The 17,402-nt window shown below is 40.4% G+C and overlaps 1 protein-coding gene across 1 annotated transcript; it reads left to right on the top strand.

The window, feature by feature from the left end:
• The first annotated feature begins 329 nt into the window (after positions 1–329).
• LOC127609071 (lissencephaly-1 homolog) lies at positions 330–17,237 on the top strand. The gene is made up of 11 exons (XM_052078707.1): positions 330–516; positions 4,161–4,450; positions 8,504–8,588; positions 9,170–9,244; positions 9,480–9,686; positions 11,494–11,662; positions 12,250–12,352; positions 12,459–12,687; positions 13,325–13,426; positions 13,581–13,737; positions 14,487–17,237. Exons 2-11 carry the CDS (start codon positions 4,419–4,421, stop codon positions 14,558–14,560), a joined length of 1,233 nt encoding a protein of 410 aa, XP_051934667.1. The 5' UTR covers positions 330–516; positions 4,161–4,418; the 3' UTR covers positions 14,561–17,237.
• Positions 17,238–17,402: the final 165 nt, after the last annotated feature.

Genomic DNA, 17,402 nt, shown 5'->3' on the forward strand with positions numbered 1-17,402 from the left:
TGCCACCAGATTTACGTGAAATGGATGCTGTCCTACATCTACATAAAATTGTACAAATAGGAATGCCATAAAGTTCTATACATAAATACACCTACGTATAGCACAAAACACGAACAGCTAATAGAAGAACACGACGTACGAATCATGGAGTCGTGAATCAGTTAAAAAGAAACTAAAAATAATAACGTTTGCATTTACATTCGCAATGCGCGCAAATTAATGTTAAGTGTTTCAAATCAACGTTTAAGACGGCGCCAAACGTTGTACTTTTTTTATTTTCTGATGTCAAGGACGTGCGCGCTCCCGCTTCTTCATGAACGCGAGCCCAGTGCGCGCCCCCGAGACAAGGCGAATGCAGTAGCCTACGAAAAAACAAGCGAGCGGCGCCGGAGACACGAGAGGGGCGCAGTTTACCTCCTGCTAACAAGATCTCAATTTGGAGCGCACGTTTCACGCCCTGCTGGATTGTGTTGTCACCGGAGACTGGTGTGGATATTCGCGGACAGAGACAATAGGGTAAGTTGTGCTAGTCTACGAAGCCGGCCGATGGTCGAAGGAATCTGACGTTAGGTGGGGAAAATGACGATGTGGCTGTAATTTTTTGCACCTCCTTTTATGCCTCAAAATGGCGGCTAGGCCGCTAGGTCTGAAGCAGCAGGTAGCATGTCACCGTCGCACTTTATTACCGTGTAAATACATGCAACGTTGACTTTATTCTCGAGTATTTGGCCTCGGTGAACAAGTTAAATGTCGCAAATTGAACTAGAGTTCATAACGGCACTCCCGTCTGCGTTCATATAACGAGCTAACGTTGAAGCTAACTTTCTGACTGCATCGCCAGTAAGTTAATGAGGGTAAGGTTCACATTCACCCAATTAGTTAGCATAGTTCACATTTAGTATCTTATTGAGAAATATGTGGTTTAATAAACGCTATGTGTGCTAACGACATGGCAACATGTCAATGGGCTGGGCTGGAAGGGCGCTGTTGCTTTTAGCGTTGTCATTATAAAAAATGGTTTGGAGCCGTGTCCGTGCCGTTTGACAACTACGTCACTACCGCTCAAGATAAATTTATTCCAGAAGTGGCCACCGCTAGACATAATTCGAATGTGTTGTAGTCTACACCCTGCTGATTAGCTTCACTGCTAAGTCGGGTGTTAGCATGGAGGAAGGGCGTCCGGTAATGTTCGCCCTTACACATCGGTTCTGGTTGTGTGAATTGCATCTACATTGATGCAGATTTATATAGTGGATATACAATTGGTATTTTGGTGTCCGTGAACGACATGGTTGTTTGCTGTCTCACCGGTGGGCGTCGGGCTGGCTCAGCTGGAGCCCCCTCGTCATGTGTGGGAGGAAATCAGGGTGGAGCGCATGCTAGTCGATGATGGTCTTGGAATTGCGTCTTCGCTTTACCAAACTCATTTCCCCTTTACGGGTTTGCCCGATCATGATTCCGAGATTGAAAACCAAAAGGATTGCATCTTTTTTTCACCCAGAGCAGCGATTCCATTGCGAAATGACATCAGATTTTCTCATGATCTTTTACAGTTATGTTGTTGGGGGGAGGGGTAATTTAATGAGAATTTGTCGATCGGGCGTGGTAGCCTGATTTATAATACTATTTTCCCAATTGAAATACATTTAATCTGTGCTAGCCATCAAATAAATTTTATTTTTTTTGTTTTACGTTTTGAGTAAAGTAAAATAGAATTGCATTGTAAAATACAAAAACGATATACCACAAAGAGAATGTGAAGAAAGAAACTAGTTATCCAAAGTGCAATGAAGCTGAAATCTAAAATTAAAAATACAATGGGGGGGAAAAGAGAGCACTGGGAAGTCGCCTTCATCTCTACGCAGGACTGTCTGTGAGGCTTGAGCGGTGTTTGTTTTTAACATTGTTCATGGTGGCAAATAGCTGCTCACATGCATGTGTGGATCTGAAGATTTCTCCATCTTTGGCCTGCCTGGGGTTGAAAGTCCCACTAAATGTATGCTGCTGTCTTGCTAGGCTGTCGCAGACTGTGACACCCATTTTGGGTAACAAGAAATACTTTATATACATTTTATTTAATTATTTCAAGATCACAATTGTACAATTTACAACTACAAGTAAATAAACTAACACACACAAATAAAATACGTTGTTCAGATATTGTGCACTTTTGATGTCGCTGGACTTTCCACGCATGCCGCCTGTCAAATCTGCCTGCTGACAGGTCAAGTGCGGAGAATGCAGATCCCTCCTTTGAGCTCAGCCAGTTCAACTGATTTATTTGATTGTATTGATCTCAGACCGTGCAATTGTGAGACTTTACACAATCAGGATTTTGGGGCCCATCAGTTAGTTGGGGGGGGGGGGACAATAACTGATCATCAATTCAGAAGATGGAACAATATAGCTCTTTAAAAAATATCTATATACACTACAGTTAATGCCTTTCATTCATAGTCCTGCCCATGAAGAGCGAATATCCACGTATAACTGACGTCCACTGAAATGCATTGGGGAAAAAATATTTTTAAAAACATGCTGATAAGCATTGAATATTATATGTAATGTTTACATGATTGCAACAACTCCTTCTCTGACATTAATGGAAAAAATGTGTGAACTTCAGCAGTCAATCATTACATACTCTATTACACATAATTCCATATTTATACATACATCACAGCAAGCAGTCGGTCTTGTTCTATTCAACCATTTTGAAAACCTAGAAAAAGCCTATTTATTGTGCGTATTGATCATGAACTATTTTAAAAACTTTATTGCATCATGGTTTGAGTTGACGAAAAATCATGAATTGAATCAAAATCGCAGCTACTGTACGTCAGGAAAATCTCAGTCATTTCCTAAAATTATTCAGACCTCGTGTTGTAGTATTTTTGTGACCGTGAACCATTGCGGATTTATTGGGAAACATCCAGAAACTCTCGGCATGCTGTAATCAACACTGTATGGGAGGTAAGCTGTTATTTGGACCGTTTTCAGGTGCTGACATCACAGCTCAGTATTTAACTGTCAGCTAGTGTGTCAGTTGCTCCTGTGGAGCAGGTTCTCTGCAGTGTTCAAATGTCAGTTTGTGCGAGTAGATAAGCAAACACATTCTATATTTGTAGCCTGATCTGTTCAGTGGAGCCCCTTTCTCTTGGCTGCTTAACAGTGAAAAAATGTCTGCCGCCTTGGTGCTTCCTGTCACTTGTATTGGAAAGAAAAACGAGTGCGAAATACATGGGAGACTGCTGCACTTGGGAAAAGCAATCCTCTTCTCCACTGCTCTTTGAAATTTGTGACTGCTGACTAAATGATATTCCTGAGGCACACATTGTAAGGTACAATGCATATGGATGTAAATGAAGTATCTGTACATTTGTGGTTTTTGTTTTCATTTTTTTTCAAGTGATATCTACTGTATGTAATGCAACACAAAAACATGCATCTGTAAACGAGAAAGCAAGTGATTGTGTATCCATTTTTTTCCTGGTTAGTTGGAGAATTAGTCATTGTGGTCTCAGTAGACTAAGAGAGAGCGTTGGCTGTTTAGTTTGGTGTTTTTACAAGGCCGTATGCAATTAGTCATATTTTAACCCCACTGCATTTAATGTACCTGGCAAAAATATCCCCCAATTGACAATGTATTGACCCTCGCCCCAGTAAAAGCTGTGCTGTCGGCTCATTGTGATTTCCCCATTCATCACTCCGCTCGGCAGTTCTTGAGGAGGTGTGAAAATGACACGATGACGTGTTAGAATTTGACGAGCGTGCAGCCGGTATTTTTTTTATTACTGCGATGGGAACAAAAAAATCTGGGTCAACTCTTGCACAGGAATTTGCAGCAGGAGCAACCTGGAATGTATTGTTATCGTGGATGGCTTGTTTTGAGAGCATCTCAAAATCCATGGAATGAGTGATTGAGTTCACTTTGTTAGGTGGGTGGCTTCATGTAATTTTTCTCATAAATGGGCTCTCAACTAATATTTTCTGAGTGCTGCATTGACCTACTGGTAGTTTCCATGCATTTTATCTTGCATTTAAACTATTGTGGGAATTAATGCAGCAGTTCTTTGACCTGTACATTTTTTGCACCCCTACCCACCCTTCATGTTATCTGCCATGCATACCTAATACAGACCTCCCTTTCTCCTTTTCAGATGCAGTGTAGACTCGGGTGTTGACTCGTCTGCAGACTCTCCACTTCTCTCATCCCCAGGGGGCCCGATTCCTGTGGTCCCCGCTCTATCTGAGGCGGTGTTGGGACTACGCTAACTGACGCTATAGGAGTACACGGCTCACCTTTGCTCGCGTTGCTCGGATCCGCATAGCTCAACTCCTGACTGAGGAGAGCGCGGCAGCTACATCATCTATTACCAACTGGTCTCTCCTTGCCCCGCCCACACCATCCTGTCACCATGGTGCTTTCACAACGGCAACGAGATGAACTGTAAGTGGTCAATACACATTTTTTTCACGACACGAGTAGTGCTGAATCTTAAATATTATGTCAAAGTCATGTCTCCTCTTAATGAAGTTCAGTTTGTCATTGTATTGTTTGAGTGAGTAAAGTTTGGATAGGGTTAGGTTTAGATTTAACACAACCATCAGCGAGTTAAAAAAAATTATACAATTTAACTGCTTTCAAAACATGCAGCATGTAAAATGATAACAAATGTCAATATTTGAAACCTTTTCAGAATTATTTAGATGAAGAACTGATGGATTTATGTGCCCCAGCTGCATGGCAGTATCAAATAAAGTGGGACACTGATATTGTATAGTGTTGCATATAGGCCTGTCACGATAATTACCGAATCGATAATGTCAAAAAATGGACACGATAGTTTTTTTCAGACTCAATAAATGTTCGGTTATATGTTTGTTTACATACGTTGTCATTGGGGAGAAAGAGAGTAAACCTTATATGTAACACCCCCCCCCCCCCCCCTTCAAAAAAAAGACTGTGGTCTGGTGGCTGGTCTGTATTGTGGAATGCATCCACTTGTGCAATACATGACAAGGCGCCTAACATTCCCAACAATGATTCTATGTTTTTAGATTAGTGCTGTGGGTGTGGCCTGTTGGTATGAGGAGCTCTTCTGGAATGCTAAGCTTTCATTAGCTCTGGACTATTCAGAAGAAGCTTCCAAGACCCCCAGCCAAAACCCCCTCTTTTCTCAATCTGATGTAGGGCTGTCACAAACGAGTAATTTAAAATGGGATTATTCTGTCAGCTCCATCGATTAATTGTGTAATTGATAAACCTATGAAGAGTTTCAGAACAAAAAAATGACCTCAATTGACAGCGTTTATCATGTATACATATTTATGTATTGCATATGTTTTTTTGTACATTTCTCTATTCATTTGAGACAATTTGGACACTTTTAAAAAATTTAATGTACCATATTTTCCACAACAAAAGACGAAACGGTCTATTCCTGCACATAGACCACACAAAACGGTTTCTTTGAGATGGTAGTTCTTATGCAGAATGTGAGATACCGCTTTGTCATAAAGCAAACACCAAGCAAGAGCTCTTCGTAATCAATGTTGAATTCAAAACAGAAGATATCCTATTACGTAATGTTCCCTGATTGGTTTATTGCTGCCAACGAACGTTGTGTGTGCGAATGATGTCCCTGTGTCCCAACCGTCATTCAAGCGGAGCGCTTCCTGAAGTCGCTCAGCATGACAGATTTTGGAATTCAATGCACTCATAAAGCGCACCGCATTATTAGGCGCGCGGATGACTTGAGAAAATGTAAGGCTCATGGTGCGGAAAATACGATAATGCTGAAGTATCGGGGTTCTCTGTTGTATTTTATGCTTCATAATGCACCACACATTTTTATTGGAAGACAGGTCTGGACTGCAGGCAGGGCAGTCTTTTACAAAGCCACAATGTTGTAATATGTGCAGAATGTAGTTGCTTTGCATAGTACAATTTTAAGCCCCTTGTAGCCTTAAATTCCACCCAAGAATTGATATGCATCTTTTTTTCTCCAATGGTATTTCAGGTCCCTGAGCTTGAAGATATTTATATTTATATTTTAAATGGTATTTTTCTAATAATAAGGTATTATTTGGGGAGGAACAGTCAGCTGTGTGATTCTGTAAATTCTGTCATTTTTTAATTTCATTTTTTTTAATCCATAACCAATGAAAAGCACATTTGTGTATATTTACAGGGTCAGGGGACTCACTGCCCCAAGCGCGTTGTAAAAATAGCTGAAGAACACAACCATGTTAGTTCCAGAAAAGACCTGGCGGGCACCCGTGTGATGATGGGCGCCTTACTTATTATTTATTTATTTTCATTTCTCCTCGCTGAACAAAGAATACGCCCACGGGGCCCTCTCCCAGACTCTGGTTATAAGGTGCTTTGTGTACATCATCCTCTGAATGTGATTGCACACAGAATAAACGATCTTGCTCGGTAGATTAATGAAGAGAATTACAAAAGCAGAAAGTATACAGCGGTCCTTGAATTAAGGTGGCCCCCTGAAAGGAACGCGTACTTAAGTCTATCACTAACCTGTGCTAATATAGTAGGGAAGTTCGAACGGAACAATTGATTCCTATGCTGCGTGACAATCTATTGACACACGAAAACCTGCCTCTTGATTGCAATTTGCTGTCAAAAAAGACTGGCAGAGGAGACGACAAGGATATTGTACCAACGCAAGAATTGACTGCAATTCCGTGACATTGAAGCATATTTACAAATAATGCAACGTAACAAAGGATGTTATAAATTGGCCTTGTTGTTAATGAGATGAGCGCTGGCAGATAATGTGACAACCAGTGTAGCCTTGTGAAAGTGATACTGATACTGTCATGTCATGCCACTAGAGACCGACATGACTTCATGTCAGCTGACATTCTTTCAATTTCTTCTCTCTGCTGTTATGTAAAACTATTTTCAAGATGGTGAGCCTTTTTTTTTTTTTGCTCACTTTCGAGTCATTTGCTATGTGTTTTGAGAAAAAAAAATGCAGTTATATTATTCAAAATCAATAGAAGTTGACATGGGCAGCTTTTTGGACACAGCCGCTCGCGTCGCACACCCACCACACCAAATAATTCTCTGTTTTAGAGAATATAATATAATTCACCTCGCCATGCTATTTCTCACATGAGTACACTCACAAAGTCGGCCCTCCCTTAGTGTTTTAAGTGGGCAGTCTGTCAGGAGGGTAGATAACATGCTAACCTTGAACTCCAATTAGTGCCCCCCTCTTGTTGTCATGGGTATTCAGGTAGGCAGAAGGTGAGGTGCACAGAGTACAGACTGGTCTGACAGATTGCAACTTCCTCCTCCTTCATATGGGCACCTTCAAACATTTTCTCTTGTTCTGCTTTTCCTGGATTTTGGTGGTGTTTGCGGTGAATAAAACAACCCAAGACCCAATGTAATAGAGTGCCGGAGGGGTGCAGTTTCTTTGTTTGGTTTCTTTGATTTCTTTTGTTTATTTTTTCTTATACTAACAGCAGTTGATTTAAACAAAAAATACATGTTATTAATCTAATTGTCTAATTGTCTTTAATCATGAGTAACCCATGATAATGAATACATACCATTAGTGACACGCACGGGCTTTCAAGTAATACCTTGCTCAAGGGCAATTCATATCTGAGGGCGAGTGGTCTTGTCGAGTCGCTCACTCTACCTAGATCTCAATTTCATTCTGTGGAATCGAGCCAAGCTCGGTCACAGGCAACATTCTTTTTATAAACAGCCCTAAATTAACTCACAGAAACGGAAATAACAATCCAGTTCCAGGTTCATGTGATTTTTAAATCTCAGAAGGAATTGAATCCCTGTCTGCTTTAGCTTGTGTTTTGCGTGTTTACCTTAAGTTTATTTAGATGAGATTCCCTCATGGCAGGCTCATAACTGTTGTTGAAGACTTTTCTGGACGGCCTGCAATAATGCCTGTCTGCGATCCGCCCTTGTTTTTTATTGACACATCTCACCACGCTTCTTTCAGCTTTCTAATTAAATGACTTATTTAGTGATGGACTTGATAAAATTGTCATGCCCAAACAGCTTGTTCACCTCAAGTGTAGTTTTTTGTTTTTGTCTTGAATGATGGTGGGCATGCACACCACGATCTCCCGTTCCTCCTTGCACCATTACAGTGATTCATTCTGTGTTGTGTTATTTGCCCACAGCCACAGGACAGGAGCTCATTATAGACTGCAGGCAGATATGATATCCAGTGTGCTGGATAGATAGTAGGGGCTTGTCACAAATCATACACATATTTATAGACTTGTAGTACATGTTTAGATGATTTATACAAAATAAATGTTATTCTAATATATAATGTAGGTGTGACAATGCATTTAGGTGTGTGTGACAATGCATTTAGGTGTATACATATATGTGCTGTACAAACAACATACATGTACTTGCTCCACATAAGGTAACTAAGCCCTCATCTTGGTTATGGTAATCAGGCCGTTAGTTAAAGATCCTCTTTGTCTGTTCCAGAAATCGAGCCATAGCTGATTATCTGCGTTCCAATGGATATGAAGGAGCATATTCCACATTCAAGAAGGAGGCAGAATTAGACATGGTAAGTAGACTCTACACCAATCTTGGCGTCAGGATTAGAGTGATGATGTTTTACATTTTATGCGAAATAAGCCATTACAGGTGCAGTATTTCCCACATACGCATTTACTTGTTTGCGGGTACCACAAATTAATTTTTAGTTAATGCAAAGTATGAGTGAATCCAAAATGAGTTAAAGCAAAGTATGCAACTTTTATTTGTTAATAGTATTTTTAAAGAAATTGCACTTGTCCTTATCTGTTGTATTTGTTAATGTAAATTATTAGTAGTATTTTTTTTGTAATCTGCTTTGAGAGGAGTTGCCAAGACATCTTGCAGATGTGCATAAAGTTAACTTCCTCATTCAACTCTGCAGAATGCATGAACTTTGTGTGCAGAAGAGCAATTATAAAAATGATCAGGACGTGTGATTGCATGTGCCCGTGTAAGTTTTTTCTTTCGTCAAGTACAATTTTATTGTCAAATGCGCTGTATGTGCAACATACATTCATGAAGCCATGCCCTTCGCTTGCCACTCCAGCTGGTCCATTCTCACTGGCCTTTTTTGATTCGGATGATTTTTCAACTGTCATCTCCTTACAGAATGAAGAATTGGACAAGAAGTATGCTGGCCTTTTGGAAAAAAAATGGACTTCAGTCATCAGATTACAAAAGAAGGTTTGTTTATTTGCCACTTTCAAAGGAGGTTTGTGTCGATTGCAGTCTTGTGAATAGTTTGTGACGTCACTCCTGAATCCATTTTACTTTTATTGTTAATTCATAGTAATCTCTTAACAACACTAAATTAAGACAAAATGACACTCCTAAAGCTTTTTAAGAATATTGAAACTTGTCTTCAAATTGTTTGAATACATCTCCATCTGCTAACGTTCTTGCTTGGTCTGTGTTATAGGTTATGGAACTTGAATCTAAACTGAATGAAGCAAAGGAGGAAATCACCCTGGGTGGACCAGTTAGTCAAAAGCGAGACCCCAAAGAGTGGGTCCCACGCCCTCCAGAACGGTATGCGCTGAGTGGTCACCGCAGTCCTGTGACCAGAGTCATCTTCCACCCAGTCTTTAGTGTGATGGTGTCTGCTTCAGAGGATGCGACAATAAAGGTTCGTGCAGCTGAAAGGCACTAGACATTTTTTTCTGTGTATCATTTTCGAATACTGTATTCCAAATGTTTTGCGGTCCGGAGTAGCATTCCACATCTTGCCACTCATTGCATCGGTGCATAACTGCAACGATCTTCAAGAGGTGGGAAAATATTTCTCTTGAAAATGGCATTCAAATCTGTTTTCTTGTTTTAAAAAATCTTTAGTTCTTCATTATTTCTGGTTTGTTTGAAACTGTAAAGATCATAGTTTGCTAATTTTGACAGTAGCCAACATTGAGGTTTATGCTCATAAATATACATACTGAGCCAGACTTACTAAGATCTCATTGTTGAAAGAAGACATGACTAGGCAAAACCAATTTTGGGCAGGGAAGCCTATATTTCTGCTAACGTTGCTTGCAGGAACAAATATAATGGGAATTTGACATATAGCAGTGCTAAATGGAAGTAACTTGCAAGCTATTGTGTCGGAAATCTTATTGAATATTGTTACTTTCACTTTCTCTTGCTAAGGAGTGGCTTTTCCTCACCAGACAATTGCAACCTCTATTATGTTTGTTCTTTAGTTTTTATTAATATGGAGCACATGCTTGTCTTCTCCTTGGCTACACCTACACAGCAGTAGTTCAGATCCCTGTTTTGGCATCATCTTCCCTTTTCCAAAACCACAGTTTGCCCACAATGCAATTGGTCCTCTTGGCATTGTACCACATTTCCATTCCTCCTAAGAAGCATCTGTACCACCGAGCACACCCGCCATCAGACGAGCAAGGCTCTGAGCCCAAATCTTAAATTCTGCTACGCCCTCCTGCTTTTGCTCTTGTGCCTGTTTCTTCTATGGCTCGCTCTCTTTCCCCTGGCCTGCACTTATTCGGTGTCCTACTTATTCTACCTCTGAAGAGCCCTGTTGAATTTTTAACCGAGTAGAACTTGCATGCTTCAGATTGTTTTGACAAGTACCACAAGCTAAAATAGCTCCTTAGTCTGAAAACTAAACTGAATATACAAAGTACATTATGTGCACCATTTTTTTCATTCATTTTTGTTTTTACTATGCAATGTGCCACCACCCACCTAATAATCAGTCGCAAAAAAAAAAAAAAAAAAAAAAGAGGCAGTGATAATGCTCAGTCTGTCTGGTAGCTTTAAGATACAGGTTGCTATAAATCTTTTATTTGCCTGAGATGCTGATGAAATCCACAATGTGCTGATCAAGTGAATCTGTGCATTGTGTACCTCATCATCGCCATCTGGCACATTTAGCCCCTCTAGGAATGGAAGGGAGTAAGAAGGAACCGGTGGAGTTTGTAGTATTGACGGTGGGGTCTCCCATTACCGTCTGGACAAACTCCCCCCATCGAAAGCAATGAGGCGATGAGAATGTATCTCTCTGTGACTGCCCGCTTAAAAGCCAAACCTGAGCAGCTTTCTTTGGCTTGAATCTACCCCTCTTCCTCTGATGATTACTTATACTGTCTGTGCTCCATATTAGCCAACAATAGTTTGACCCCTCACGAGTACTTAAATTACTTCTTGACCATAGAGACCTTTAGAAATCTCCAGTCAAACTTATTGTTGGAACTTTTTAATGTGATCTTCCAATGTGATCTTCTTTTTTTCGCCTGTTGTATTTAGCAATGTAAATGTGTGAAAGGTTTCTGGTAAATTCCCAGCGGGGTGCAGATGATTAGACATTTCTTGTTTGGAAATGGTCTCAGTTTGAAATTAATAGAAGCTGATTCTCTAGAAATTGCATAGTTTGTAAAATGGACTTGTGTGGTCTAAGTTGCTCATGTGCTCTTAAGGTGTGGGACTATGAGACCGGAGACTTTGAACGCACACTGAAGGGCCACACAGATTCCGTGCAGGACATCTCCTTTGACCAGACTGGAAAACTGCTTGCATCCTGCTCTGCAGACATGACTATCAAGCTGTGGGATTTCCAAGGTTTTGAGTGCATCAGGACTATGCATGGTAGGTTTTCTAACAAGCCACCTTATGTTAGATAAATAAAAACATGAGGGGTTACATGTGGGAATTGTGTAAAAAAACACCACATTATTCGATATAATTTTGTAACATTGGACTTATAATATTGGAATGAAAATGCACTTTTTTCGCAACCCCTAGGTATCAGTAAACGTCTACATGTGAATAAATTGTGTGCTTTTGTTGAACTTGTGTTTTTTAATGCATGTTGATTTTTGATACATTTTGTGGGAACAAAAAAATCACTTAAGTATCACTTAAAATCACAAACAAAAAAATCACTTAAGTATTTTAATGAGAGCGACTGTGTTGTTATAACTAATGTGCATGATCAGTCACGCTGTTGGAAAGGGGATGATTGATGCATGTACCAGTTTTCAGGTCTCTCTGATCCAGGTATTTCCAGTTTTCTGATTTGTCACACGTGCACCTTCAAAGCTCAAATTAGATCCACATATTAATGTATGATATTGGAGTAACTAAATCAAACAATGCTTTTTTGTTTTTTTGTGCCTGTGAGCAGCACTTTCTCTGAATCCCGATCCAGTTACGCATCCAACTCTGTTTTTTAGGACATGACCACAATGTATCATCTGTAGCCATTATGCCCAACGGAGATCACATCATTTCTGCCTCAAGGGACAAAACCATGAAGATGTGGGAGGTGGCAACTGGGTAATGTCTTTGAATTCTGAATTCTTTGAAAAGGTCAAAATTGCCTTTTTTTCTCTTTGGTCAAATTCACTGGTTGTTAATTCATCTCTATATTTTTGCCCACCAGTTACTGTGTGAAGACCTTCACTGGCCACAGGGAGTGGGTCCGCATGGTGCGACCCAACCAGGATGGCACTTTGGTTGCCAGCTGCTCCAATGATCAAACGGTGCGCGTGTGGGTTGTGGCAAACAAAGAGTGCAAAGCTGAACTGCGGGAGCATGAGCATGTGGTGGAGTGCATCTCGTGGGCGCCAGAGAGCGCTTATCCCACCATACTCGATGCCACTGGTTCTGAGGTGAGGACCTGCTTGGATCTTAATTATCAGTAGGGATTATTGGATGGAAAAAAGATTAGCTAGCTGCACAAGTGGGAAGTTATTTACACAACCTTTTTCTTGACACAATCGTATCCTTGTTTCTTGATTTAAAGGCTGGTTCATCAGGTAAGAAGTATTATTTGCTCGGTTTAAGTCATTGTAGTCTTTGCTAACACAAGCCTGTGTTGGATGTTGTCCAACTCGCGGGCTCTCGACTGGTATTCCCCCTGAAATCGACATTTTTCATGGTCATGGTTAAATGGTCAATAAATCATTCACTTAAACAGCTTTCAAAATATTTGTTTATAGTCAAAAAAAGAAAATAAATATGTACTTTATAATCCTTTAATTATTCAACATAATTACAAGGCAACTTTCACGTCAGAATATATCATTGGGGAACTTGGGGTGAGCATATTGGCCAAAAAGATTGGCAAATTTTGTGTGCGTGTGCGTGGTAGAAGAAGATCCAGATGGATTTCGCAAACATTTAATTTGTGCATCTATTTGACTAAACCTATACAAGCATACCAAATAATGAGTTACTTACCCTGCAGTAATTTTGCCACATAGATTGATTTGCTTGTTTGTGTGTGTGTGTGTTTTGTCCAACCAGAGCAAGAAGAGTGGTAAGCCAGGCCCTTTCCTCCTGTCTGGCTCCAGAGACAAAACTATCAAACTGTGGGATGTTAGCATAGGCATGTGCCTTATGACACTGGTAAGGTCTATTTCAAGCGCATGAATGTTTTCTATTTTTCTTTTCTTTCTTTCCTTCTTTCTCTATTTCATTCTCTTATTTCTTTCTGTCTTTGTTTCTCTTCAGTCAAATACAAGTTGCTTCATTTGTGAATGCTGTCCTTTCTGTATCACAGGTCGGCCATGACAACTGGGTTCGTGGCCTCCTTTTCCACCCAGGAGGAAAGTTTATTGTGACCTGTGCAGATGACAAGACCTTAAGGATCTGGGACTACAAGAACAAGCGCTGCATGAAAACCCTGAGTGCCCACGAACACTTTGTTACCTCTTTGGGTAAGCAGACCTGCCCTCCTCTACCCTGATATTATGTCTTCAGCTGCTGTCCTTGCCAGTAGCTTATACCAATGTTCCCCAACCACCACGGCACCACACAGATGAAAGAATAAAAAAAAAAATCAGTACTTCTGGTTCATTATTGGAGGCTGAAAAAAATATATATACAGAATATTTTTTAAAAGTGACTGGATTCTCTCTGATTGAAGCATGTAAAGATGCTATGGTAATTGTCTCTGTCGTGTAACGCACTGTTGGTCACCAGACTGATTAGCGGTGTGTAAACTTTTTTGGACAGAGGACGAATACTCCTCCTCTTGTCCACTTGAAGCAAAGTGAAGTCACTCCCTCCTGCATAAAAACACGGTGAACACGTACGAGACATCCGGCGCATCATAATATTTCACATTCGGTCTGAAGTAGTTTATTGGCTGATTGCAGGAACCAAGTGGAAATGGGCACATGAACAGAAATCGCGCACATGAGCAGGAACACATTACATCATTACACAGAATAATAATTCTCATGCTGTCATGCTCCTTAGGCAAGCATTTATACCTCAGCATTTAGAAGGCCTCCCTTTCAAGTGAACGTCTAGTGCTAGACAGCTATTTGAGGAACTAAAAGACCTTGCATTTTCCATGTGTTGCACTATAATTGATCATAAAGTTTGCATTTATTACATATGATTGTCTATGTACAGGTCATGTAATGCACTTTTGTTGTGTTGTGATCTTTGTTCATTTCAGATTTCCACAAGGCTGCTCCTTATGTGGTCACTGGGAGTGTAGATCAGACAGTAAAAGTGTGGGAGTGCCGCTGAGTAGGACCTCCAAAGATTGGACCAGCACCCCGACTACCCAGATGGTCTTCTGGATCCGCTCCCACCCACCCTGTCATTACAGCCCCACCCCCAAACCCCCTCTCACCTAAGCTAAACTTCACCCGCACATCTTCATCTCCTTCGGCTGCACCTGCCACTATGGTTACTTACCCATTGCGCGCTCTCTGGTCTAATAATCTGCCCCCTCTGTGTAAATTATTCCTGGATGTAGATCAAATATTAAATGTTACACAAAAAAAGTATTCTTGCATGGTAATCAAAACTTGTATACTGTAAATTTGCATAACGTCTAGAAGAACCATAGGTTTAACACAGGGCTGGCCGTCTGTCACGCAGCCTTACTGACCAACCGAAGGCAGATGTTTTTGATGTAGGGCACAAAAAATAATTTAAGAAATGACAGTGTCTTTATGTGTAAGATTATTTTCGTCCATTTTTTTTTAGAACTTTTTTTCCCTCCCGCTCTTTCTCTCTCCGTTGCTGTCCTAGTCTGATGGTGCCTAGCTTGTTAAAACCGTTGAGCAATCAGGCAGAAAAAGCATATATGATGAGACTGTCTGTCGGCCTTTGTTATTGAAATAATCTGTAGCTTTATACCATCATTTCTTAAGTGTGCATACAATTTCTTTTCATGTGGAGCTTGCTCATATTTTGATGGTTGTATATACCATTTTTACAACAATTGTCTTTGGACCTCGGGGGAGGGTGAGTAGGGGTGGATAAACTGCAGCTTTGACTCTTGTCATGGTGGTATATGAACAAATATTAGACTTTAGGTGAACCATCCTATTAAGAATAGCACCGCTGAGCTATTTGCTGAAGTTTGGTGGAGGCCGTCGGTGTGCGTGCCTGAGTGGAGATCAGGGATCACACAATTTCTAAATTTGAGCACTTGATAAAAGATTGGGGGTGTCTCTTTTGTAAGATCGCTTCCTCTTACCTCCCTTTACCCCTCAGCTCCCAGCAAGTTTGCCCTGCTATGGTGTTTGTGTAATGTAGGAAGGATGTATAGACTAAAGATACAGAGTTGTCGCTTGGGGCCTGTAATTGCTACAAACATGAACTTTCTCTTCCAAAAAGAGGAAAGGAAAAAGCATGCTCCCAGGTTTGATACTTGGAATTTGCAACGATATATTAGTTTCTGATGGGTGTAAAAGATGTTCAGCTCAATAAAAATAAGTTAAATTGGTTTTCTGTGAAAATATGAAGTGTAAATTTAGCTAGTTAAGCCATTTGGCAGTTTTGTAATGTGTCAAAGGATGACCTGAATGAAAGTGGGGGGTAGTTTTAGTCTATTGAGAAAATGTTAGCTGCGGACATCCTAAGTGATCTGCTTCATATCTTCTCTGTAATATAAGCATCTCTACTGACAAACTCCCCGGACCATTTGACATGTTTCTGAGTGGGATTCTTCTCATGTTTAACTGGGAAGAACAGCAGATATAATGGGATAGAAAAAAATATATACATAACCAACCATTACTTTCCCCTCGTATGAAATGAATGATCAAAGGCTATGGTTCATTTATCTTGCACACCCCCGTTTCCACCAAATCTTTGGACCTGTCATAATGATCCAAAACAAATTTACTGATGTTGATAATTGCAAAAACATATTTTCCAATTGAAGTTTTTGGCTTATAAAGAATTTGATTGCTTCAATAAATTCATAAGCTTCTTTGCTGCAGTTTTCTTTTCACCTGTGTACTGAATGTGGTGCTTTGCTGCTGAAGCTCCTGCTCGCGGTGTAAAACATGATCTGTTGATATATAGTGCTGCTGCATGGTTACCTACATCTGAGGCTGAGTTGTCTAAACACATTTGAAGGTACACAGTGGCTTAACTGAGACAGTAGCATGACTGGTGCTGAGAAGAGGATGGCCTAGTATGTTTAGACTACTCAATCCCTCTCTTGATGAACGGACTGATTTTTTTTTTTTTTTTTTGTGGCTCTTCCACCAACATCCCACCCCTCTCACCCCTACACATTCAAAGACAGTGAGTCAGACCAGGATGATCCAAAGGAGAAATCTCAATTTCGAAGGGAGTGTTATACCTATCCCTTGGGTATCTTCTGCCTGACTTGTAGTGGGAAAATAGTTGAATTTGGCACGAGAATGACAAAGTATTGTGTTCAAAGCTGATACCAAAAAAAGTCAATAAAATCTGGTTTAACCAAGAAACCACAGCCTCATTTGGTCCAGCATTGTGACCAATTTTAGAAAAATATGCTCGCACCCTCAGGGCCACACAAAGACATGTCAGGCCTTATTATACTATTCCTCCATTTGATTTTAAATGAAAGATTTTGAATAGAAAATTGATACGACATTTAGGAGCTCTTTTTCTAAGAATTTATGGATCAGAGCTGCTGTGTTGAATGCAAAGTTTCTCCTTTCCCAAGCAATCCTTTTGCTCTCTGGTCTGGCTTCTGAGTGGCCTGACTGAGTTTTTGCTGTCTGTGTGTCATTTCTGCCTCAAGTCAACCAGTCCTCTCTAACATGCGTGTGAACCTCATTGAGGGCTTCAGACTGCACAACAAGCTCTTACTTGAGAGTTCATGATGTTTTCACTATTACGGTCTCACTCTTCACGCTACTGTTAATATACCTGGATGTCATTATTGTTTGCAATATAATAAAAACAAATTGCATTATTTGTGTAATTGTGTGGTTTTTTTTGGTGGGTATGCGATTCACTAGAGATGTTCTGGAAACACGTCATAACTAGGAGGAAGAGTCGCATTTTATTTTATTCCGTAAAACGTTGAATTTTAAGTGGCACGCCGTGTAAAGTGGGTACTATCTGGTACAATAAGTAA

Source organism: Hippocampus zosterae, chromosome 10, assembly GCF_025434085.1.
Source record: "Hippocampus zosterae strain Florida chromosome 10, ASM2543408v3, whole genome shotgun sequence".
Lineage (NCBI taxonomy): Eukaryota > Metazoa > Chordata > Actinopteri > Syngnathiformes > Syngnathidae > Hippocampus > Hippocampus zosterae.

What these genes read in the sequence shown, in the direction of transcription:
- LOC127609071 (XM_052078707.1), top strand. Translation starts at nt 4,419, where the DNA reads ATGGTGCTTTCACAACGGCAACGAGATGAACT. An exon ending in TCATCAGATTACAAAAGAAG is followed by an intron (nt 9,245 to 9,479) that starts GTTTGTTTATTT and finishes TCTGTGTTATAG; the next exon opens with GTTATGGAACTTGAATCTAA. An exon ending in CAGAGGATGCGACAATAAAG is followed by an intron (nt 9,687 to 11,493) that starts GTTCGTGCAGCT and finishes TGTGCTCTTAAG; the next exon opens with GTGTGGGACTATGAGACCGG.